Genomic DNA, 25,614 nt, shown 5'->3' with positions numbered 1-25,614 from the left:
ATGCAAATCAATCAATGTGATAAACCATATTAACAACTTGAAGGAGAAAAACCATATGATCATCTCAATGATGAAAAAAGCTTTTGACAATATTCAACACCCATTTATGATAAAAATCCTGCAGAAAGTAGGCATAGAGGGAACTTACCTCAACATAATAAAGGCCATATATGAAAAACCCACAGCCAACTTTGTTCTCAATGGTGAAAAACTGAAAGGATTTCCTCTAAGATAAGGGACAAGACAAGGTTGCCCATTCTCACCACTATTATTCAACATAGTTTTGGAAGTTTTAGCCACAGCAATCAGAGAAGAAAAAGAAATAAAATGCATCCAAATCGGAAAAGAAGTAAAACTGTCACTGTTTGCAGATGACATGATACTATACATAGAGAATCTTAAAGATGCTACCATAAGACTACTAAAGCTAATCAATGAATTTCGTAAAGTAGCAGGATAGAAAATTAATGCACAGAAATCTCTTGCATTCCTATACACTAATGATGAAAAACCTGAAAGAGAAATTAACGAAACCCTCCCATTTACCATTGCAAGAAAAAGAATAAAATACCTAGGAATAAACCTACCTAAGGAGACAAAAGACCTGTATGCAGAAAACTATAAGACACTGATGAAAGAAATTAAAGACTATACAAACAGATGGAGAGATATACCATATTCTTGGATTGGAAGAATCAACATTGTGAAAATGACTATACTACCAAAAGCAATCTACAGATTCAATGCAATCCCTATCAAACTACCAATGGCGTTTTTCACAGAATTAGAACAAAATTTTCACGAAACGTTTTGTATGGAACCACAAAAGACCCTGAATAGCCAAAGCAACCTTGAGAAAGAAAAACGGAGCTGGAGGAATCAGGCTCCTGGACTTCAGACTGTACAACAAAGCTACAGTAATCAAGACAGTATGGTACTGACACAAAAATAGAAATATAGATCAATGGAACAGGATAGAAAGCCCAGAGATAAAACCATACACATATGGTCACCTTATCTTTGATAAAGGAGGCAAGAATATACAATGGAGAAAAGACAGCCTCTTCAATAATGGTGCTCAGAAAACTGGACAGCCTCATGTAAAAGAATGAAAATAAAACACTCCCTCACACCATACACAAAAATAAACTCAAAATGTATTAAAGACCTAAATGTCAGGGCAGAGACTATAAAACTCTTAGAGGAAAACATAGGCAGAACACTCTATGACATAAGTCACAGCAAGATCCTTTTTGACCCACCTCAAAGAGAAATGGAAATAAAAACAAAAATAAACAAATGGGACCTAATGAAACTTAAAAGCTTTTGCACAGCAAAGGAAACCACAAACAAGAGGAAAATACAACCCTCAGAATGGGAGAAAATATTTGCAAATGAAGCAACTGACAAAGGATTAATCTCTGAAATATACAAGCAGCTCATGCAGCTCAATGTCCAAAAAACAAACAACCCAATCCAAAAATGGGCATAAGACCTAAATAGACATTTCTCCAAAGAAGATATACAGATTGCTAACAAACACATGAGAGGATGCTCAACATAGCTAATTGTTACAGAAATGCAAATCAAAACTACAATGAGTTATCACCTCACACCGTTCAGAATGGCCATCATCAAAAAATCTACAAACAATAAGTGCTGGAGAGCGTGTGGAGAATAGGGAACCCTCTTGCACTGTTGGTGGGAATGTAAATTGGTACATTCACTATGGAGAACAGTATGATGTTCTTAATAAACTAAAAATAGAGCTAACATACGACCCAACAATCCCACTACTGGGCATGTACCCTGAGAAAACCATAATTCAAAAAGAGTCATGTACCAAAATGTTCATTGCAGTACTATTTACAATAGCCAGGACATGGAAGCAACCTAAGTGTCCATCAACAGATGAATGGATAAAGAAGCTGTGGCACATATATACAATGGAATATTACTCAGCCATAAAAAGAAATGAAATTGAGTTATTTGTAATGAGGTGGATGGACCTAGAGTCTGTCATACAGAGTGAAGTAAGTCAGAAAGAGAAAAACAAATACCATATGCTAACACATATATATGGAATCTAAAAATAAAAAAGAAAGGGTCTGACAAACCCAGGGGAAGGACAGGAATAAAGATGCAGACCTACTAGAGAATGGACTTGAGGACATGGGGAGGGGGAAGGGTAAGCTGGGATGAAGTGAGAGAGTGGCATTGACATATATACACTACCAAGTGTAAAATAGATAGCTAGTGGGAAGCAGCAGCATCGCACAGGGAGATCAGCTCAGAGGGGTGGGATAGGGAGGGTGGGAGGGAGATGCAAGAGGGAGGATATATAGGGATATATGTGTACATATAGCTGATTTATTTTGTTATACAGCAGAAACTAACACAATATGAAGCAATTATACTCCAATAAATATGTTTAAAAAAAAGTGTACAGATAAGAAAAAATAAAACTGGCCCTCATCGCAAATGACTTGATTGTCTATGTAGACAATGTGAAGAAATCCATAAAAAGGACATTTTGTGGCATTTTCTTACCCTTGCATCTTCCCCTTTCTGGCACAGGACAGCTCAATCAAATGGAACCTGCTCTATTCCCAGCTCCTCCCTTTGGATTAAAAAGAAAACACTGGAAATGGCTTGCAACATTCTCGCTTGTCTGGGGGCTGCCTGAGGGAGTAGTTTCTGTCTATACTGGCTTGAAGTACTGAAGGAAACGGTGGCATAGTTGGATACCTGGTTGGAGGCTGCTTTTGAAAGAAGTAGTTGGCACTGTGGTGCCTTAGAGCTGCAAGAAGTCTATAGTTACATGTGTGCCTTGGGGCAAGAGAGTATAGGCAGAGGAACACAAGAGAAATGCTAGGATTCTGAGAAGACACAGGGGAGAAAATATTAGGTAATCAAAGGCATTTAAAAACAACTGTATTTACCAGGAACTGGAACAAAAGAAAACAGCAACCCCAGAAAAGGTTTAAAAGCACCTGGCCTCTATGCCAAGCTGATAAGTAAAGGTCTACCCTTTTATGAAGTCTGTCCATAAAGACTTGGAGAGGTGACTATTTTTACATGCCCAAATCTCAACAAAAGATCACAAAGCACACAAAGAAAAGGGAAACATGGTCCATTCAAGGAAACAAAATTAATCTCCAGAAACTGACTCTAAAGAAACATAGGTCTCTGAGTTACTAGATAAAGAATTTAAATCAACTGTCTTAAAGATGTTCAATGAGTTAAAAGAGAACACAGATAGTTGACTAAACAAAGTCAGGAAAATGATGCATGAACAAAATGAGAATACCAACAAAGAGACAGAAATTATAAAAAAGAATGTAACAGAAATTCTGGAGGTAAAGAACACAATAAATGATTTGAAAAAATTTACTAGAGGGGTTCAACTGCATACTTGAACAGGCAGAAGGGAGAATCAGTAAAGTTAAAGACAGATCATTTAAAATTATCTAATCAGGAGCAAAAAGGGAGGAAACAAGAACAAAGAACATGAACAGAGCCTAAGGAACTTGTAGGACACCATCAGGTGGACTAACATTCACACTACTGGAGTTCCAATAAAGAAGAGAGAGAGAAATGAACAGACATTATTTGAAGAAATAGCAACTGAAAACAGCCAAAATTTGAGGAAAGAAATAGACATACAAATTCAAAAAGTTCAACAAATTCAATCTAAGGTAAATCCACAGAAACTCACACCAAGACATGTGTGAGTCAAATGTCAAAGACAAAAAGAGAGTCTTGATAGCAGTAAAAGAAAAGCTACCCATCATGTAAAGGGAGTCTTTATAAGATTATAGGCAGATTTCTCAGCAGAAATTTTGCAGTTCAGAAAACAGCAGTATGATATATTCAAAGTGTTAAAACACAAAATACAGTATCCAGAAAAACTGTCAGTCAAAAATGGAGAACTTTTGACATTTCCAGATAAACAAAGGCTGATGGCATTTATTACCACTAGACCTGCCCTACAAGAATGCTAAAGGAAGTCCTTCAAGTTAAAATGAAAGGACATTAGACAGTAACTTGAAGCCATACAAAAGTAATGAGTTATGTGGGAAAGATAATATGGACAAATATTAAAATCTGTATTATCATAATTCTAGTTCATAACTCCACTTCAAATTCTTTTATAGGATCTAAAAGATAAATATAAAAATAATTGTACATTTATCTTAATGGGTACAATATAGAGAGATATAATTTGTGAAATCAATATCATAAAATGGGGGTGGGACTGTAAAGGTGTAGATTTCTTGTATGTTATTTAAATTAAGTTGTTATCAGCTTAAAATAGATGTTATAACTTTAAACTGTTTTATGTAATCCCAATCACACGTATAAATAAAATATTCTTAGAATACACAAAAAATAAATGAGAAGGGAATCACTTCTCATTTTTTCACAATTGTTATAGTGAATTTTTTTCACTATAAAAATTAATGAAACACAAAGAAAGGAAGAAAGAGAGGAAATGAGGGACAAAAAACTACAATACAAATAACAGAAATATTACAATACAATACCAGAAAACAAATAGCAAAATGTCAATAATAAGTCCTCTCTATCATTAATTACTTTAAATGAACATGGATTACACTTCTCTATAAAAAGACATAGATCAACTGAATGGATACAACAACTGGATTTGACTCTTGCTGTCAAGAGGAGACTCACTTTAGATCTACAAATGTACAGAAGTGAAAAGTGAAAGGATGGAAAAGGATGGTCCATCAAGTACTAACCAAAAAGGAGCAGGGGTGGCTATACTAATAACAGACAAAATAGAATTTAATTCAAAAACCTTCACAAGAGACAAAAAAGAACATCATATAATGAAGAAAAACTTAATTCACCAAGATGTAAGAATTGTAAATGTACACACACCAAACAGCAGAAATTCTAAGTATATGAAGCAAACACTGACATAATTGAAGGGAGAAATAGGCAAATCTACAACAGTAGTAGAAAACTTTAATACCGCAGTTTCAATAATGGATAGCCGGACAAAAGCTCAATAAGGAAATAGTAAGCATCAATGATACTGTAGACCAACTGCACATAACAGATATATATAGAGAGAGAATACTCCACACAACAGGAGTAGAATACACTTATTTCTCATGTGCACATGGAAAATTCTCCAGGATAGATCACATGTTAGGCTATAAAACCAGTCTTAAATTTTTTTAAAGATTGAAATCATGCAAAGTGTCTTTTCCAATCACAAAGGAATAAAATTAGAAATCAATAGTAGAAGAAAGAGAAAAACTGGAAAATCCACAAATATATGGAAATTGAACAAAACATTCTTAAACAACCAATGGGTCAAAAAAGGAATCAAAAGTGAAATGAGAAAATATCTTGAGACAAATGAAAATGTAAATGCAACATACCAAAACATATGGAATGCAGCAAAAGCAGTGCCAAGGGGGAGGTTTATAGGTGTAAACACTTACACTAAAAAAGAATGACGCTCTCAAATCAACAACCTATATTTTCTCCTTAAAGTACTAGAAAATGAAGATCAAACTAAACCTCAAGCTAGAAGAAGGGAGGAAATAAGAGCAAAAATCAATGAGATAGAGAATATAAAAACAATAGAAAAAAATGAAATAAAGACTTAAAAAAAAAGATAAAATTGACAAACCCTAAGATAGACTAAGAAAATAAAGAGTGAAGACAAAAAATCAGAAATGAAGAGGGAACATTACAAATGATACCAAAGAAATTAAAAGGATTATAAGATACTATGAACAATTGTACAAAACAAGCTGGATGATCTAGAAAAATAGATAAATTCCTAGAAACACACAACCTACTGAATCATGAAGAACTAGAAAATCGGATCGGACCTGTAACTAGTAAGGAGGTTGAATCAGTAATCAAAAACCTCTGAAGGAAGAAAAAAAACAAAAACAGAACCACAAGGCTTCACTGGTGAATGCTAGCATACATGTAAAGAAGGATTAAGACAAATTCTCCATGAACTTCCAAAAAATGAAAAGGAGAGAACACTCTCAAACTTATTCTATGAGGCCAGCATTAACTTGATATAAAAGGCAGACAAAAGCACCACAAGAGAGCTACAGACCAATATCCCTGATAAATACTGATGCAATAATCCTCAGCAAGATACTAGCAAACTGAATTCAACAGTACATTAAAAGGATTATACACTAGACCAAGTGGGACTCATTCCTAGAATGAAAGGATGGTTTAACATTCATAAATTGATCCATCTCTAAATTAAAATAATGTAGGGAGGAAAAACATGTGATCATCTTAATGCAGAAAAACCATTTGACAAAATTCAACACCTTTTCATGATAAAAAAAAAGGCCAACAACAACAAAGTAGGAATAGAAGGAAACTACCTCAACATAATAACAGTGATATATGAAAAACCCACAGTGAACATCATACTCAATGATGAAAGACTGAAAGTTTTTCCCTCTAAGATCAGGAACAAGACAAGGATTCCCACTTTCACCACTTCTATTCAACATGGTACTAGAAGCTCTAGCCAGAGCAATTAGGTAAGCAAAATAAATAAAATTAATCCAAATTGGAAAGAAAGAAATAAAATTATCTCTGTTTGAAAATGATAAGATCTTATATGTAAGGAACCCTAAAGATTCCACAAAAAGATCTGTTAGAGCTAATACATGAATTCAGCAAAGTAGCAGGATAAAAAGTCAACACACAACAATCTGTTGCATTTCTATACAGTAACAATGAACAATCTGAAAAGAAAATTATGGAAACATTCAGTTTACAGTGGCATCAAAAAGAATAAAATACTTAGGAATAAACTTTATCAAGCAGGTGAAAGACTGTACAATGAAAACTAAAAAAACCTTGTTGAAATAAAGAAGACATAAATAACTGGAAACATATCCAATGTTCATCGATTGAATGATCTAATATTTTTAAAATGTCAATAATGCCCAAAGCAATTGACAGATTCGATTCAATCCCTATCAGTATCCCAATGACATTTTTTTTTTTTTGCAGAAAATAAGAAAACCTATCCTAAAATCCAATGGCAGTTAAGGGACCCCAATAGGTAATGCAATCTTGAAAAAGAAGAGCTAGAGGATTCACACTTCCTGGTTTCAAAACTTACTGAAAATCTACAATAATCAGAACAGTGTAGTACTGGCATAAAGACAGACACATACACCAATGGATTAAAATAGAGAGCCCAGAAATAGACTCTTGCATATATAGTCAAATGATTTTTGACAAGGGTGCCAAGACCATTCAATGGGGAAAGGACAGTCTTTCCAACAAATGATGCTGGGAAAACTGGATATCCTCATGCAAAAGAATGAAGTTGGACCCTTACTGAACACCATATACAAAAATTAACTCAAAATGGACCTAAGACCTAAGTGTAAGACCTAAAACTATAAAACTCTTAGGAGAAAACATTTAGGGTGAAATCTTCTTGTCATTGAACTTGGTAATTATTTATTCACTATGGTACAAAAGTTGTAAGCAACAAAAGACAAACTGGACTTTAGGTAAATCTTCTAAAATTTGTGTATCAAATGATAATATCAACAAGGTAAATTGGCAATCCACAGAATGGAAGAGAATATTTGCAAATCATACATCTAAAGAATTAATATCCAAAAGATATAAAAAATTCCTAAAACTCAACAACAACACAAACCACGTGATTCAAATATGGGCAAAGGAGTTGAATAGATTATTTCTCCAAAGAAGATATACAAATGGCCAATAAATTCATGAAAAGGTGCTCAGTATCACTGATCACTAGGGAAATGCAAATCAAAACTATGATGAGATACTACCTCACACCTATTAGAATGGCCTACTATCAAAAAAAAAAAAAAAAAAACAACAGAAAACAGCAGATGTTGATGAGGATGTAGAGAAGCTGAAAACCTTCTGTACTGTTGGAGGGAAAGTAAAATGATACAACCAATGTGGAAAACCCTAGGGAGTTCCCTCAAAAAATTAAAAATGTAATTACCATATTCCACTTCTGGGTATATAATCAAAAAGATTGAAAGCAGGGTCTAGAAGAGATAAATGTACACCATGTTCATAGCAGCAACATTCACACTAGCTAAAACATGGAAGCAACCCAAGTGTACATCAATGGATAAGTGAAATGTGGTATATACATACAGTGGAGTATTATTCAGCCTTCAAAAGGAAGGAAATTCCGCCGTATGCTATAACATGGATGGATCTTGAGGACATTATGCTAAGTGAATAAGCCAGTCACAAAAGGACAAACACTGTATGATTCCACTTATATGAGATACCTAGAGTAGTCAAATTCATAGAGACAGAAAGTAGAATGGTGGGTGCCAGGGGCTGAGGAGAGGGGAGAATGGTGAGTTAGTGTTCAATGGATACAAAATTTCAGTTTTATGAGATGAAAAGAGTTCTGGGGATGAATGGTGGTGATGGTTGCAATCATCATGAATATATAACTACTGAACTGTACTCTTAAAACACTTAAGATGATGAATTTATTACTACAAAAATAAAATTGAAGAAAAAAATTATCAAGCCATGAAACAACTGGAGGAGCCTTAAATTATTACTAAGTGAAAAAAGCCAATCTGAAAAGTCTATATACCGTATGATTCCAACCATATGACATTCTGGAATAGGCAAAACTATGGAGATAGTTAAAAAGAAAAAGAAAAACAAAAATCCTTTCAGTGGTTGCCAGGGGTTAAGAGAGAGGGAGGGACGAATAGGTAGAGCACAGAGGATAGGAGAGTGGGGTGGGGCTGTTAATGGAGCCACGTTGGTGGGGTGGGGGGGTTGGGAGGAATGCAGATGGGAAGAGCTAAGGGAGAAGCCTCTCTGCTAACAGCAGAACCCTACCAGCCCAAGAGAGCACAGAGCCTGCGCCCACCTTGGCTCCCTTCCCACCTCCATTCCTGCCTTGCCAGGTGAGCCAATGAGGGGATGGAGTGGGGTCAGCTGCTGACGTGGCAATGTAAGGTCACAGTGCCCAGGACCTAGGCAGTTGGGCTTAAGGATTGGTTGAGTAGCCATGTTTACTGAGTCTGCAGAAGGTTAATGTGTGTGTGTGTGGTGGGGGCGGGGAGCTGGGCGGGGAGGCAGTTCACTTTTGGAGATGTTTGGTTTTTAGATGAAGTGTTTTGTGTTCAAGTAAGATCTAAGGGGTGGATGTCCAGTGTGCGGACACCGTTGTCTGGAGATGAGGAAAGCAAGGAGGGCTGGATTCACCAGCATGTCTCTGTCACCACGTCCGTGAGACTCGCTGAGAACTAAGAGGGTAGTGTCTGCTGTCCACACGCTCCAGCTTCAGCTCCTCCCCCACCCCAGGAATGGTGCTGTGGTGGAGCAAGTCGGAATCCTTGATACGTGCCCACAATCAGGTTTTCCCGGCAAACTACCTGGGCTTGTGTCCATGTCTGATGCAGCACTGACACGGTTAGTAGAAACGCACACACCCGCAAGAGCATGGAGCTGCCTCCACATTGAACTGGTTCAGAGGGCTCTAGTCTTGATGAAGTCTTTGCGGGCATACAGCCGGGACAGAGAAGGGCAGTTCTGCCCTCCGCCAAACACCAGGAAGGTGGCAGGGCCCTCACCCCCTCCCCCAAACAAAATAATGAAACAGAGAGCGCCTCATCCAGTTCTGCTTTTTATTGATGTGTGTATGCATATGAAGGGAGTCCTGAAAGACTGAGAGGTGCGGTCCCGCAGGGCCAGGCGTTCAGCGCACCTGGGCCAGGTTGTGTTTTTTGTACAGCACCGCCCGCCTCTTCTCGCGTTCTCTCACGAACGCGCGCAGACTTGCGGTGGGGAAGGTCACGGCCGCAGGCTGGGAGCTGGCGGGGCCCTCCTCGGTCAGCCACGGGCACTGCAGGCAGCTGGACGCACATGGGCGGCCCCTGGAGCGCGCGGGAGGGTGGCGTTAGCCGTGCCCCCGCCCACGACGGGCAGGTCAGGTCATAGGGGGATGGGCCAGGCAGGGTAGGTGGGGGTGCCTACCAGGGGTGCGCGCACAGCGTGCTTCGGAGGAAGGCCACAGCGCCCCCGGACAGCCCCGCGTAGCAGCGGCTCAGCTGGATGAGCCCCTTGCGCAGCCCTTTCTGCAGGTCTCGCATTCCCTCGCTGCTCACCGGGTACTCAGCGCTCAACCTGAATGGGTGGGGGTCAAGTGACTGAGGTCATGCTCAATGGATGGGAGTCACAGGGGCCTGGGGTCACCCTCAGTGTACCCCAGGCCTGCCCTTCCAGCCAGCCCTCCCAGTCCACAGGGCATGTGGAGACTTACATAATGAAGGCTGTGACACCTATGGCCCAGATGTCGGTCTGTGCAAGGGCACCCTGGCCCTCTAGGAGCTCCGGAGCTGGGGACAGCATGGGTGGGGGTCACAGGTGAGGGGCTGGGTGTTTGCAGTGGGGCAGGCAGGGAGACAGGGCTGGGGGAAGGGCTTGCTCCTGGCACCCCCCTCCCCCAGATCAGGCTTGGTGTCTGCGCCCTGCGCACCCATGGTCTCCATGTAATCCTTGAACCTCTCCGAGGGCAGGACCCTCTCCTGGGCGGAGATCTGGGCGTTTCCAAAGTCGATAACCTTGAGCAGGTTGTACTCTGTGACAATCATGTTCTCGGACCTGAGGTCTAGATGCAGGATACCCTGGGCGTGCAGGTACTGGGCAGCACTTAGCATCTGCCACAGATAGTCCTTCACCTCTGATTCCGAGTAGGAGGACCTGGGGGCAGAGGGCCAGTTAGGGGGCATGTGGGGAGGGGCACCCAGGCTTTGTCCACAGCCGAGGGGCCACGGGGAAGCACCAGACTTCCCTGCTGGGCTTAGGAGGGAAGGCCCAGCTCTGCTGAGCCACGCTGGTCAGCTGGCCGGTGCAGGCGGGCCCCGGAGGTGGGCCAGAGGTGGACCACAGTGCTGGTGGCCAGGTCCTGAGCCCCGAATCCAGGCCAGGCCCCGCCCTCTCACCTCTCGGCCAGACAAGGGAGCAGCTCAGGCCCAGAGCACAGCTCCAAGATGAGGACCAGGTGTCGGGGGCTGAGGTAGGCAGCCTGCAGCTGTGCCAGGTGGGGGTGGCGCAAGCCCTTGAGGGCCTCGTATTCCCGCAGCACGGCAGTCCTGTCCTCGGGGTGGCAGGGCACGATCTTGGCAGCCAGCATGCGTCCACTGGCCTTCTCCCGGCACTGCCGCACCACGCTGAAGCGGCCCCTAGGGAGGAAGCACGGGCCAGGCTGGTGAGGGGCCAACCCGCCGGGTGGCCCAGGCCGGACCCCAATCTCAGAGAAGCAAGCCCAGGGGGAAGGTCCAGGAGGGGGTGGCAGATGCACTGAGGCAAATGTAGGTGGAAGTGATCAGAGGGGAGAGAAGGTGGGGCCGGGGTGGGAGCATGAAGAGCTAGTGGGGCCGTGACGTTGCCACGCGCTCTCCCTGGAGGGCCCGTACCTTCGGATCTGTGTCTGGAAGGCGAAGGTCTGCTTGCTGGGGAGCGGCTGGGCTGGCCCTGAGGCACCGCTCTCCTCTTCAGAGGCTGTGGGAAGGGGAAGCCGATGACTGGTGGAGGGCACCCCTGCAGCCCCATCTCCCCCAGCCTTTTCTCCCATCACCCCTTCCCTCTTTGAACCCCCGAACACTCTGACCTCTCATTCCTCAGGCCATTTGTGGGTGGGGGGCCTAGCAGGCAGAACCAACCATCCCAAGTGAGCGTGTGACTCACTGAAGTGGCAGGGCGCATTCCGTAGAGCCCTGCAGAGTGGCTCACCCAGATGGCTGGGCCCTCCCAGGAGGACCTGCTCCGAGGGGCTGCTGTAGGGGCCCATGCCCGCCTTGCTGACACAGGCCGTCCGGAAGGTGTACACCCCGCCCCGAGAAAGCTTGCCAGTGAGGTAGCAGCAGTCAAAGATGTCTGAGGCCAGCGTGCTCCAGCTGCCGCCTGGGCCACACAGGAGCGGGTGAGAGGCAGCCCAAGGCCTCCCCACTCCATGTCAGGGTGGAGAGGCCCACGCAGGCCACCCAGGGGTGCAGAGCAGCCAGGTGCTTCCCCACGGTCCCCCCACAGCGACCCTGGGGCCCCCCAGGATGTGAGGATTCAGGAGTGGCCGCATACCTTCCAGGCTGCACTGCACAATATAGGTCACGGGGCCATATGACTCCACAGGCTTCCAGACCAGCAGCACCCCGTCCGCATACACCTCCCCGATGTCCGGGCGTGGGGAGGAAGAGGGGCGCTCTGCAGGGCCCACAGACAGCAATCTGAGGCGGGCTCCCAGGGGTTCTCTAATGAAGCTCTGAGCCCCAGCCAGCCCTGCCTCATCCTCCTGCACCCTGCTGCCAGGCCCCTGAGCCCACCCTCACTTGGTCCAGTTCATTCAGAGGTCCCTACCAACGCTGACTAGTAGGAGGGGCTCAGCACCTCTCCTCCGAGGGGCCTCAGGAGGTGTCTGCCCTACCCAACCCCGCCAGGCTCCCCTTCCACAGGTGCCTGCCCAGGAGCCCCATGGAATGGCCCTTGCTCACAGCCCACCACCAATCCCAGCCTCTAGTCAGAGGGGCCTCTATTTTGCTGGGCTGTGGTGCAGGGCTCGTGGGGGTTAGCCCCCTCTGGGGACCAGGTCAGAGGTCTGAGAGCTAGGCCTGCAGCCTCTGTCTTGGCTCCCCCAGAAACACACCCCAGCGCTGTGTTTTGAGAGCCTGGTTTGACTATAATAGAGATACAAAACGGGAAGCCGCCTCTTCCTGCATTTGCTGGAGACACAGAGAGGGAGGTACCGTGGGAAATGCAAGGAGAGGAGCACCCAAAGAGGTGTCAGGGAGAGGGCCCGGCCGGCTGTGTCACCCTGCATCCCCTCCCGGCTGCCTCCTGCATCCCCTCCCAGGAGTCCCGGGCTGCAGAGCCGGCTACTGCCTTCTGTGACCCCTCCAGGCCCTGGTAGTGCCCGGATGTGGATGCCTGGGTGGTGCGCATCACACTCCTTGGGCCCTGCTCGGCCCACGCACCTGCCTTCCGGAGAATGGCTGTGGTGGCCGCCGTCCCCAGCGCATTGCGCACACTGCACGTGTACACGCCCAGGTCCTCGGCAGTCACCACCAGGACGGTCAGCAGCTGGAAGTTCTTGAGCGCGGAGGAGATGAGGAGGCGGCTGCTGCTCTCGAGAAGAGCCCCGTCTGCAGCAGGATAGAGTGGACCTCGAGAGAAGCTCCCCACAGGTGCCCTGCCTCATGGTCACACCCGGGGCCCACACCCTCTCTGAGCCTCAGTTTCCCTCTGTGCAATGAGAGTAATGCCCTAAAGGAGCACCCCCTGCCTCCCTGCCCCTCAGCCTCAGGAGAGCTCTTTACCTTTACTCCAGGTGGCCTGTACAACTGGCTGGGCCGACACCTGGCAGGCCAGAGTCACAGATTGGCCCAGGACCACCATCTCATCCGAGAGCTCCCTTAGGAACGATGGTGCTGGGGAAGGGAGGTGAGGTGAGCTTTCAGAGGTGACCCTAAGCCTGAGAGCAAGGCCTGGACTCCGCCGTGGGGATATACAGATGAGCCCCACCCCCAAGCGGCTCATCTCCAACACTAGCGCCTACTCCAGGAAGGCTTCCAGGACTGCAGGGCCGCGATGGCTGGGGCGCCAGAGTCCCTCTGTGTACTCAAGATCCCATGCGTGTGAGCTTCCCCCCGCCATGCAGTCTTGGCAGGATTCCCTTTCCCCACAGTAAGGTCCCTTGGGCTGCAGTGGGGGCCCAGCCCCTGGGCAGTGTACCCACCTCGGTCCCTGCTCTTCAGGCCTGATAGGCGGAAGGAAGCTAGGCCTGCCTTCTTCCTGGGGGGGCCCTCCTTCTCCAGACCTGCAGTACGGAAGTGGCCATGAGAGGTCACACGTCAGGGGCCTGGCTCCTCTGGGAGCATGGGAGGAAGGCTCTGGGGCCCCTTGTGGCCAACTGTGGGATTCCCATGTGGCAGAAAAGCCCAGATCCCAGGGGGTCTTATTGAAAACGAGCTACATCTGCTGCAGAGGGCACCACCCTCCCTACCCCATCAGCATCAGCCCATCCTAGGCAGGGCCACCATGGGCAGGTAAGGGCAGCAGCTCAAGGGGCCACAGGTGCCTGGGGAGGCGTGGCTGAGGGCCCAGGGGTCAAGGATCAGGGAGGGCTGGTCTGGTTCCTACTTCTGCAGGGGTGTAACTGCAGTTGAATTACAACTGGGCCTCACATGCACATGGGGAGGGATCGAAGCTGCAAAGGTGACCTCGAAAACAAGCCACTGTGTCCCGGGAAGTATGGGCAGCACCGGGACAGGGGAGGGCTTCCTGCATCACTCAGGTGAGCTCCTGAGCTGTCCTATTGGACAAGGAGACCCAAGGTGCAGAGTGGGGAACATGGATGTGCCCAGTCCTGGGGCAGGGTGGGGGTAGTAACCTTCAGGCCTGCCCCTCAGGAGGCGGGAGATGTGGGCCACCGAGGCCCTCACTCTCTGGCGTAGCCCCAGCTCTGTGGACTCCTCCAGCAGTGATTGCCTCCCGGGGAAGTGGAAGAGCCTGCTGGAAGGGGGTGACCACTTGCGCTTCCTGCCACCAGCAGCCTCCCCGAGCAGGGCCTCCATGTCCTCTGGCTCCTCTGTGATCTCCAGGCTTGCTGGCGGGCCCAGAATGCCCGGCCATGCAGCCTCTGGGAGCTCAGCCAGCTCCTCCCCAGCCTCAGACTCAGGGGAGGGTGGCAGCTCTGGCTCCACAGGCTTGGGGACCTTCTTGAAGATCATGAACTCAAATGGGAGGTATTTGATGTCGTACAGGTCAGACAAATTGAGGTAGGCAGGATCCACCTCCGAGATGTCCAGAGACACAGTGTCAGCCGCTTCCAGGTCCCTGGACAGGTCCCGGATCTGTACGAGCGACACCTGAGAGCCCCCACTTAAGTCTTCCCGTGAGCTCACCTCCTGGGAGGCCCTCGGGAGGGCCCTGCCACCCTCAGGTAGAGGCACTGTGCTGGCCTGGGGTGGTGGGCTCTCGGCCCCTGCCTCCTCCTCTTCCGAGGACTGACAGGCAGCCCAGGACATTCTGGCCCACAGGGGCCCCTGACCCAGCATGCCACCGGCATCCCCACCAAAGGCAAAGGTGCCGTAGCCCACCACCCCCGCGTAGCCCCCTTGGGATCCCAGGGAGAACTTCCGTGTGGTCGCCAGCTTCCGAGGCCGCTGTGGACTGGGCGAAGACTGGGACAGGCCCTCTGTCTCCTGGGACAGGCCCTCTGTCTCCTGGGACAGGCTTTCAATGTCCAGGGAGGGGCCGGGCTCCATGCCCATATGGGAGGCTGGCTCTGGGGGTTTGGGTGGATCAGGCCTCCCGGCAAGAGGGGTGTCCTTCAGCCCTCTCTCAGAGTCTGACTGGGGGCTTGCTTGGGCTGGGGAGGGGGAGGCCTGTGGCTTTCCTGAGAAGAAAGGGCTCGGGGATGTCAAGAGCGGCTCTGTGCAGTGCCCTGGAGGAAAGGAGCCAGGAGGTTGTGGTGCCAAAGCAGCAGGGCTGCCACAGTCCTGGGGGGCAGGACTCCTCTGGGGTTGAAAGAAAGGGGCAGCCTGCCCTCCACAGCTGTCCTGCAATGACCCCTCTTGCTGAGCGGAGCACCCATCACCACCGGTGGACGGAAGTAGCCTCAGCCCCTGCAGGGGCCCCTCTGGATGCTCCTTCTCCCTGGCACGTGCATCCCCTCCCGGCATGCTCTCTCCGTGGGCCCCCTGAAGGCTCGAGGGGCCCAGAGCGGAACACTGCCCCTTGCTGCAGGCCTTGGCAGAGGGGCTGGCTGTGTTCCGCCCGTCAAGGTCCAGGGAGCGGCTGAAGCCAGAGGCCTCCTGGGTGCTTGCACTGGGCATCCGCAGGGAGGTCTCAAAGGAGGGTGCTTCGGCCATCAGGGTGGCCTGCTCCTCCCTGGCAGCCTCCTCCTCCAGCGCACGGTGCTCCAACAGTGGCTCTCGAAGGCCGGGCAGGACGCCCGAGAAGTAGCCACCCTTGAGAAGGTGCCGCCGCCGGGCGGGGTGCCGTCTGCTGCCTGCGGACAGGCCCCCTAGCTCTGGGCCCTCCCCCACCTGCTGGTAGAACAGGCTTCGGATGACACTCTGCCGGGGCACACAGCCCAGGGCAGCTGGTGGATGTGCACCCTGGGGCGACGCTGTGGCGGGTGGGCAGGCCTCGGCCTCCTCAGGCAGGCTGGCGGAAGGCCGCAGGAAGCCCCGGGGGTGCAGCAGCGGGGAGTGGGTCACCGGGGAGGGGGGCAGCGACTTGGCCCGGGCGAACGGTGCCAGCTCGTTGTCGGAGGAGGAAGAGCTGCTGGAGGAGGCACTGACATCACCACGCAGGTGCCGGGCCACCCCGAGGGATGGGCTGTCGGGCGGGCCCTGGAGCAGCTCCGGGATGGAACGCATCACCAGGATGGACTTGTAGCTCATCAGGGAGCGCTGGGGGTGTGGAGGACAGGGGGTCGTCAGCTGGCTGCCCGCTGCCTTCCCAGCTCTCGGTGGGCCCAGAGGGGTGCTCAGGAAATGGTGGGCATTAAAAGACGTGGGCCCAGGGCTCTGCCAGTGTGTCCCCATCTTGGCAGGGATGTTGCATGTTGCCCCACCTCAGGGAGTGTGTCTCAGGGAGCAAAGACCTGAAATGAAGGATGCCCAGCCCCACTTCCCTGCTCTCCCAGACCCAGAAGGGGCACACACAGTCAGCCAGCTCTCTGGGCCTCATTCCCCTCTCTAGCCTCCCACCTCCTCCACACCCCACCCCCTCACCCCCTCCACAGGGCAGCACAGCTCACCTGCCAGCGGCTGCGGGCCAGGAGGAACTTCAGCTGCTTGGTGTTGATGAAGTGGGCCTCCTCCGCAGGCACAGACTTCTGGGGGAGCCCAGGCGAGAGAGGCATGTTGCGGGGAGACCCTGGTGCACCCTGTGGCCCAGGCAGGCCCCCATTCCTCTTGGCCTCAGTTTCCCTCCCCGTTAGCCAGGCCAGCCCGCGTCTAGCCTACTCACCAGGAACCAAGGGTGGGCAAGGCACTTGGCGGCACTGGGCCGGGCCCTGTGGAGAGAGGAAGGGCGGGATCGGTCCAAGTGGTCACTGGGGCAAGAATGAGGACCTCAGGCAGAGGGAAGGGCGTGTGCACTCACTCCACGGCCTTCTGCAGAGCAGCCTTGATGAAGTCCTGGGCATCCTCACTGAGGTGGGTGGCCATGGGGCTACTCCAGGACACCCGCCCTTCCAGGACATTCAGAAGGGTTGCTCGGTCACTCTCGCCAGCAAATGGGGACGAGCAGGTCAGGCTGAAAGCAGAGACATGACTAGCCTTCAGTCGGGACCTGAATTTCTGGGTCCATGGGAGGCAGGGTGCCAGGACAGGGAGTGCTGGGTCTCATGGGGATGGTGGTGGCTGGGGGCTCCCAGCCCTGACTAGAGATGCCTCTGAACACCACTGTCATCCAGCCCTGAGAATTCCAGCATATGTCTCAGATTTGCCCAGAGATCCAGGCTCAGCTTGGAGCTGGGATCCAGGCTAAGCCTGGAGTGGGTATCTGGTCCCAGGCTGGGGTGAGGATCCAGGCTTGGTCTGGGATAGGGATCAAGGGTCAGCCTGGGGTAGGGATCCAGGCTCAGCCTGGGGCAGAGATCAAGGGTCAGTCTGGAGGGGGCACCTGGCCTTAGCCGGGGGTGGAGGAATCAGGGCTCCACCTGTAGAGGAAATCCAGGCTCAGTCTACACCACCAGCGTCCTCAGGGCAGCAATAACTGTTATAAGGGGGCTCTGGACAAATTACCTATACCCTTTAGGGAAATAGCTCAGTGCTCTGCCCCGTGACCCAGCAGAGCTCCTCTGTGACAGGGTGTGTGTGAAAAGCACTTGGCAGAAACCCCTTATCGGAGTTGGCTGACTGCATGTTCCCAAGATAGTTGCCCCTTAGGTCTCGGGTCTCTGATCTGAGGAGCAGCCAGCAGTTCAACGGCTTCCCGTGGGCCTGCTGAGGAGGGGTCTGGGCCGGCTTTGGAGGAGACAGCCGACAGGAGCCGGGGTCTGCTCACCTGAGGTAGGAGATGACCCCCATGGCCCTGCAGGAAAAAAACCACCGCCGTGAGTCACCCCAGACCTGGCCCGGTGAGGGGGAGGAGGAGGCAGAGAGCGGGTGCCCCCCACTCACCAGATGTCGGAGGCCTCGCTCACAGGGGTCTGCTCGATGATCTCGGGGGCCACGAACTCAGGGGAGCCGTATCTGCTGTACTGCGGCTCTGCCGGGGTGATTTTTTGGGCAAAGCCAAAATCGCAGATTTTAATGTCTTCCCGAGCAGGGTGCACCATCAGGATGTTGGGGGGCTGTCGGGCAGAGCCGGGAGTGGGTGAGGCCGTACCCTAAGGAAGCGACTCCCAGGGCTGCCGGGCCTGGGGAGGACACTCAAGGGTCTTTGAGGGGCTGCCCCACAAGGATGGTGAGGCCAGCATGGGGTAGTGGGCAGCCCCGGGGACAGGTTTCAGTGCCATTTGGGGACAGCTTCTGCTGCATCGGACCTGCACCCCACCTGAGGGGGCCGTCATAGCATACTGAGCTCCCTGTCCCCAGAGGCGAGGAAATCCTGACAGGAAATTTGGATGTGTTGGGCCTGCACCCTCTCAGCTTATAGGTTCCAGGCTCCCACCTGCCCCTCACGGGGCTCTGGGGGCACCAGGGAGCCACATACCTTTATGTCCAGGTGGAGGATGCCTTGGCCGTGCAGGTAGTGCAGCCCCTCCACCAGCTGCTGGATGTAGACCTTGACCTGCAGCAAAGGCTGGTGCTCAGGTGAGCCAGCCTCGAGAACCCCCTCTACTTACCTCCCTGCCTGCTCCCACCCACACTGCCTCCAATTCCCTCCAGACCTGAGCCTGGGACGATGGTCCCGCAGGGCAGGTCACATGCAAAGCCTCACGGACCCCTGGAGCTGGGGGATTCCTCTGAGCCCCAAGGCGGGGCAGGTTTGGGTGTGTGAAGCAGCCTGTGCAAAGCAAGAGGTGACTGGGAGAGCAGGCGAGGCCTGGCCAGCTAGTTCAGTGCAGTCTGGGGTGGGGAAGAAGCGAGCCCCGGGCACGGGACGGCTCTGAAAGCCCGACGGGAGCTGCAACACCCTGTGAGGCCCTGGAATACCCTAGAAGGTCTCTGAGGTGGGCAGTACTATGCTGGGGAGCTAGTCTGAGGGACAGGTGGTCTGGGCAGGGGAAGCAGGAGGCCTGGCCAGGCATGCAGGCTGCCCTGAAGCTGGGTGGGCAGCCCAGGCAGCACAGTCACCTCGGCCTCTGTCACCACGCTCTTCTTGAACAGGCGGTCCAGCAGTTCCTCCGATGAGCACCTGGGACTGTCAAGGAAAGCTCTAGGGTCTGGAACGCTCATGGCCTCACACTGCCTGGGGGGAGTCTTATCTCGGGGCGGGGGGCGGGGGGAGCTATTCTAGGAAGGCTAGTGCTTGCAGATGAGGAGGATGTGAGGGACAAGATGCCCCAAGTAGAGGGGCTGAGGCCAGTGGGCAGCAGCAGAGTGGGAGTGGAGGTCTCCTCTCCCCTCTGCACAGAGCCCACGTGTGCCCCCTCCCCCCGCAGGGGACGCCGACTGGGGAGGTGGGGGTGTGGTGAGCACACACGTCATTCAGAGACCCTCAGCTGGGCCACGAGTGTGGCAGATGGATCCGGTAGGGTGTGTGCACCTCCTCGGAGCATGGGTAGGCACCCGAAGCAGTGTCAGCGCTTGGGGCCTGCAGGAGCCAGGTAAGAAGTCCAGACTTCCTGCTGGAAAGGCAACGTGGACAGCGGGAGGAGCCCACAGGCGCACGTCTCGGACCTTCTGGACGCAGCCCTGCCCAAATTCCTGGCCCAAAGGCCTAGGAGCTATGAGGTCTGTGCAATGTGTTCGGGGTCGGGGAGGGGGTTAGTCACAAAGCATCGAGACGCCAGCGTTACCGGCTGCCCGCATGAGGCAGGCAGGGCTGGGATCACCAAAACCACAGGCCCCACGCAGCCCTCCGGACCCCTGTGTGTCTGGGGCACATCCCCCTCCCCCCGCCACCTTGCACCCTTGGGGTGAGACAGGATACAGCTCCAGGATGAGGATCAGGGTCTTTCGGGTCTCAAACTGGTCCAGCAGTGCAGTGACCAGCGGGTGGCTCAGCCCTGCTAGGATGTCCCGCTCCCGATAAGCCTGGACACGTGTCCTGCTCCGCAGGGGAATGAACTTGGCGGCGCAGGACATCTGGTTGCCCTTGTGCTGCACCCTCTTCACGAAGCCGAACACACCCCTGGGAGGAGGGTACAGCGCGTTGGGGGTGGGGTTCCTGGGGGACGGGGTTTGGAAGGGGGCAAAGCTCCTGAGAAGGGAGGTTCTGGGAGAGCAGGGGCTGGGGCTGTGGGTACTGGAGGGGGCGGAATTCCCGGCAGGTGTGGGGCAGCAGGTACTCTGCGGGCAGGGGCTCCGGAAAGAGGTAGGGTTCGCAGGAGGCAGGGGCTCCAGAAGGTGAGGGCTGGAGGAGGCAGGTACTCGGTGGAGGCGGGGTTCCGGGGGGCAGGGTGGGCTTCTGCTAGTGCTGAAGTGGGGATTGTAGGGGTGCAGTGGGGGGGAGGGCTGGGAGCTCCTGGATGGAAACTCTGGGGTAGGAACTCCGGGAGGCTGCGGATGAGGGTCTTAGGGGGTGGGGGTCCAGCGGGTGAGGCTCCTGGGGCTGGGATGGGGGGCGGGCAATACCTTCCAATTTCCTCCTTGACCTCGTAGAAGGAGTGCAGTTTCCTCCTAGAGCTTTGCTCACTGTCGCCTGTAGCCAGGGAGGGGGAAGCTGTAGGTGTGAGCAAGGATGACCACCCCGTCTCTCTGTCCCCCAACTTTACAGTGCCCGAGCCTGTGGGAGCTCACAGGACCCCCATACCCACAGCCCCACACGCCTGCGTGGAGCCAAGACAGGCCTGGGAAGGGGTCCCCCACTCACCCCCATGGACCAGCAGCTCTGCCTTGCATAGCACCTGGCCGCCAGCGTTGTGGGCCAGGCATGTGTAGACACCAGCGTCATGCTGGGCCACATCCCTTAGTACCAGGGAGTACGTGGTCCCTTCCTGCTGCTGGCTGAGCCGGGGGCCATCCACCAGCTGGGCACCATCCTGGAGACACAGGAGGGCAGTGAGGCCATCAGCCCACCATGGGTGACCCCAGCACCACGGCCCAGCATGACCTTCAGTGAGTGCTGTGTCCAGTCCAGTGGGGTTTCACACACTTCCCCTCCCGCCGGCAGGCCCCCAACCCTGGCCTGTCCCTACCTTATACCAGGTCACCGTGGGCTGCGGGTTGCCCTCAATGACAGCCTGGAATTGCGCCACGCTGCCCCTCTGGGCATGCACATCCTCAATGGTGACCTGCATGGATGGGGGCCCTGGGGGTAGGGGAGGGAGCCGTTGGGAAGGAGCCTGGCTCTGTCCCACCACAGCCTGTCCTGTGTTGAAATCTCTGATCCCTGGCCTACTTTCACAGAGACCCAGGTGGGCTGGCAGTAACCCCGGGTGTGTCCTGGTGCCCTAGGTGGGCAGAGAGGCCCCGAGATATACCCCAGGGTGAAAGAGCCCACCTGCCTCCCAAGTGAAGGTGACCCCATCCTGACTCCCCCCAGGCCCCTGATGGTCCGGAAGTGCTTCCTTCAGTCTAACCCCTGTCTCTCCTGCTTCAACCTCGGCTCTCTGAGGGCAGGCTGCACAGAATATGCTAACTCTGAGTGGGGAAAAGGTCACTGCTGCCTGCATCTCCCCTCCCAGTGATGCCTTCTGAGGGGACACAGGGAGAGTGGGAGCAGGGGCCCTGGCCACAGTAAGGCTGGGCCATGCCAGGTGGCTTTGCAGGCCCCTCCATGCAAATGTCCCCCCTTGCCCAGGGCATGGTGGGCACACGTGTAAAGTGCCGGGCCCCCACCTACTTGTGGCATACATGTCGCTGGCCTGGTACACATACGTCCTGTGCTTGGTCTCTGTGAACACGTGGCTGTGGATGTCCCAGAGCTCCGTTGCACCTGCCCTGGGGCAGGCAGCGCCCTCCATCCTGGGGCCGTGGAGTGGAGTTAGCTGTCTGCCCCACCCTTCCACTTTTGGGGTATGGGAGGCAGAGCTTCAAGATAAGATGGGGGGCTGCAGCAGACTCTTTGGGAGGGGATGTACAGAAAGGGGCCCCAGCCCTGGGTGAGAAGGGAGCTCCCCCAACTTCCCTTGCTCCAGGGGTGGCCCCTCCTCCCTGCCCTACCCTTGGGCTTAGAGTGGGGCTGGAATGGAGAGTGCAGGGGTGCTGGGATTCCACCCCTTCGTCTCCTGTCCCTGTGCCCGACCCTGCCCCCAGGATGTCCCCTCATGCCCCAGCCAGCTGGGGAAGTTACCGGATGGGCACCACGCGTTCCTGGACCTCAGCGTGTGCCCGAGAGTTCTGCTCCAGGCCCTCGTGGGAGAGACGTTGCGGCACCTTCTGGGGCTCGCCTGGTGGGAGGCAAGGGGCCCAGTGAGACGGAGCCTGGGATAGGGCTGGAGACAATCCCTCATGACTTGCCTCTGCATTGACCTCCAGGGCCCAGAGGAGGGGAGGACAGCCAGAGTAGGGGCTCCAAGAGCACAGGATCCGTGACCGCAAACCTAGAGCTCCAGCCATGCAAGTGCACTTCAGCCCCCTGGGCTGGGGGGAGGGGCCCCATAGAACATTCCAGGGGTCTGGTCTGCCTGGGGCACTGCTCACTTACTGTTCCTTCCTATTCCCCTCGTCCTCCTGGTCTCCCTCCTTCTCCTCTCCCCCCTCCTCTTCTCTCCCCTCTCCCCTCCTCTCCCCCTTTCCCTCCTCTCCCCCCTCCCGTCCTCTCCCCCCTCCCGTCCTCTCCCCTCTCCCCTCCTCTCCCCCTTCCCTCCTCTCCCCCTCCCCTCCTCTCCCCCTCCCCTCCTCTCCGCCCTCCCCTCTCTCCCCCTCCCCTTCTCTCCCCCTTTCCCTCCTCTCCCCCCTCCCCTCCTCTCCCCCCTCCTCTCCTCTCCCCCCTCCCCTTCTCTACCTCTTTCCCTAATCTCTCCCCTCCTCCTCCTCTCACTCTCTGTTCCCTCTTCTTCCTCACCTTCCCAGGAGCACAGGGTACCCAAGCTGTCCCCTGAGGGCTGACCACAGGAGGCCTTTGGCTCCTGGGACAGACATGCTCAGGGTGGGAAGGACCTCCCAGAACCCATCCACCCCTCTAGTTTCACAGGCTGAGTGAGGGGTGGGCCTTGTCCAGGGTCCCCAACATGTGGAACCATCAGAATGTTGGGGGTCCCCAGGCTCTGCTAGTTCACCCCCATGGGATGGGCACCCAAATTAACCAAGGTTGGTGTCAGAACGGAGGGGAGGTTAGGGGTGGGGGGGTGGTCCTGGAAGCAGGTGGTACTTTGCCTTCAGCCTGCTGCCAGGCCTCACCGGATGCATCCCCAGCCTCCACTCCTGGGGGATTCTGGCCGGCCTCCTGGAGTTCAGGTGGCCCCCCAGGTCTGGGGCCGGGGCTGGTATGTTCCCCTGTGGTGGGTCCCGGAGCCTCAGGGCACATCAGTGTCCTCTGGATGGATGTGCTCTCCTGGTCCACTTGCCCCAGAGCACCTGGGGGTGCGATGGCAGCATCTGTAGGAGAGGCAGGTCCACGCATAGGAATAAGGGTTGGCCTGAGCCCGGGGAGTGGGATACTGCCCAGATGAGCCAACCCCAGCCAACCCTTCCCACCTTCCTGCTCCAGCCACACATTGGGTGCAGGAAGGGCCGAAGGTGGAGGCCCCTGAGAGAAGAAGGGATCCCGAGACTGTGCCAGGGGAGATGGCACTCCAGGCAGCAAGCTCAGGGCTGGTCCATCCGCAGGGTGTTACACACATGCCCTCACAAGGATGTCAGTTCCTATAGGGGCAGCTGGGCTGGACTCCCACCCATCGCTCTGGGTGGCCCCTCAGTCTCAGCTAGTCTCATCCCTTCATCCTGGGGCTGGCCTTGCTCTGTAGCCCACTCTGGATCCTAGGGTACTGGGTCACCCAGGCTCAAGTGGACCCAGCCCCACAGTCTAGGGAAGCTAGGGACAGCCAGATGCCAGATTAGGAGCCATGAACTCCTCAGAGGGTAGGCTGCATTCCTGCCCTCCCAGGGCAGCCCCTGTCCTCCACCCAGCAGCTTTCTCCCTTCCACCTGCAGCCTGGCCTGACCCAGACCATTACAGTCTCACCTGGTGCCAGCCCCGGGGACCTTCAGACCCTCCTGTGTCTCGGCTTCCTGCCCTCAGCCTTCAGTGCAGCTCCCTCCTCCACCTGGCTGCCATCCCCGTGTGGCCATTCAGAGATGCCCACCACTCCATTTCTAGAAGGTCCCCCTTTATGGAGCTCTCCCCTGCCCCAGAGCCTCTCTCCTGTTGATCTTCTGTATCCTAGGGCCCACCAGGCTGAAGAGGCAACTGGGCAGGCTGCCATCCGTTTGCCCTCTATGGCGCTGGGGCAACCATCCTGTCCTTCCCCACTCCAAGGAGGTCATCAGGACCCCTGACACATCACACCCCCATGTCTGTCCTGACAAAGGACCCAGCTGCACAGGAGGCCCCCAGCAGGAGCAACCACTATGTGCTGCCCCAGCCACACTGTGTGCACCTGTCACCAGCCCCTTAGCCCACATGTGAGCAAGCCGGACAGGCGAACTACCACGTCTCCACCCAGGATCCCCAGGACTAGCCAGGACCCACAGGTCGATGCTGAGGGTCCACCCAGGGCTGTCAACGGAAAGGGCCTGGGCTGTCCACTGGTTGGTCTCCAGGGCCAGGCCAGGAGTCATCGGAGTCACCAGGTGGAGAAGCAAAAAAGAGCAGAGCAAAGACAGTGCAAGGAACCAGTTTATTAGCATCATCAGGGCCGACTGACGGGGGCTGCTCCCACACAGAGACCCTGGTCCACCCTGCAGAAAAGGCCTAGGAGGGTCTGTAGAGCTGGGCCCCACACAGGCCTCCTGGAGGCCAAGAAACAACGTTCACGGGTAAGATGTGGCTTGGGGGAAGCCCCCTATCGAGAGGGAGGCTGGAACCCCCAGCCTGGGTGAGAGGCAGGGCTGTGCCAGGCCTGGCCACTGGGACGGGGGCCTAAGCCGGGGCAGACAGGGCCCATGTGGCAGCCACTGCCTCATGAACGGAGCAGGAAAGATGCCCAAGTGCCTTCCCTGTGTCTGGAGCCCCCGAACCCAGAGCTGCAGTCTGCGAGTCACTCCGGCCAGTGCTCTCAGAGCAGCTTCGGTACACTCTGAGATCACAGATGTGTGCAATGGCCTCAGCTGAAGACCGAGTCCTGTGAGGTAGGAAGCACCCAGGGAGGAAGGAGAGGGAGGTGTCCTGAGTTGTTGGAGAGCCAGGGCAGGGTCAGAGCACACGTGTCCGAGGGGTGCCAGCTCTGGGACTCTCTCCTGAGTTGAAAACCCAGGGCAGCTGTGAGGTGAGTTGATGCTGGTGCCAGGCAGGGTCCTCGGCCCCAAAGCCATTTGCCTCTTTCTGCTGCCCCATGCAACCACGGCAGCTTAGTCAGGGGTGTCCCAGCCCCAAGAGTTTCTCGTCTCA

The 25,614-nt window shown here is 53.3% G+C and overlaps 1 protein-coding gene across 1 annotated transcript in view; it reads right to left on the bottom strand.

The window, feature by feature from the left end:
- Positions 1-9,675: 9,675 nt before the first annotated feature.
- The window catches only part of OBSCN (obscurin, cytoskeletal calmodulin and titin-interacting RhoGEF), a 176,668-nt gene continuing 160,729 nt past the window's right edge, over positions 9,676-25,614 (bottom strand). The window contains 26 exon segments of the mRNA XM_073801960.1: positions 9,676-9,938; positions 10,039-10,188; positions 10,325-10,400; positions 10,541-10,764; positions 11,007-11,246; positions 11,481-11,565; positions 11,797-11,967; positions 12,142-12,264; positions 13,032-13,199; positions 13,374-13,484; positions 13,793-13,873; positions 14,447-16,475; positions 16,826-16,903; positions 17,038-17,083; positions 17,173-17,325; positions 18,079-18,105; positions 18,195-18,367; positions 18,730-18,807; positions 19,314-19,374; positions 20,113-20,313; positions 20,757-20,823; positions 20,995-21,163; positions 21,320-21,432; positions 21,967-22,154; positions 22,417-22,513; positions 23,466-23,663. Of these exon segments, the coding sequence (XP_073658061.1) occupies positions 9,761-9,938; positions 10,039-10,188; positions 10,325-10,400; positions 10,541-10,764; positions 11,007-11,246; positions 11,481-11,565; positions 11,797-11,967; positions 12,142-12,264; positions 13,032-13,199; positions 13,374-13,484; positions 13,793-13,873; positions 14,447-16,475; positions 16,826-16,903; positions 17,038-17,083; positions 17,173-17,325; positions 18,079-18,105; positions 18,195-18,367; positions 18,730-18,807; positions 19,314-19,374; positions 20,113-20,313; positions 20,757-20,823; positions 20,995-21,163; positions 21,320-21,432; positions 21,967-22,154; positions 22,417-22,513; positions 23,466-23,663 (5,285 nt within the window). The 3' untranslated portion in view covers positions 9,676-9,760.

Source organism: Tursiops truncatus, chromosome 3 (genome assembly GCF_011762595.2).
Source record: "Tursiops truncatus isolate mTurTru1 chromosome 3, mTurTru1.mat.Y, whole genome shotgun sequence".
Lineage (NCBI taxonomy): Eukaryota > Metazoa > Chordata > Mammalia > Artiodactyla > Delphinidae > Tursiops > Tursiops truncatus.
Note: the sequence above shows the minus strand (reverse complement) of the source record. Positions and strands in the feature narration are given on the sequence as shown.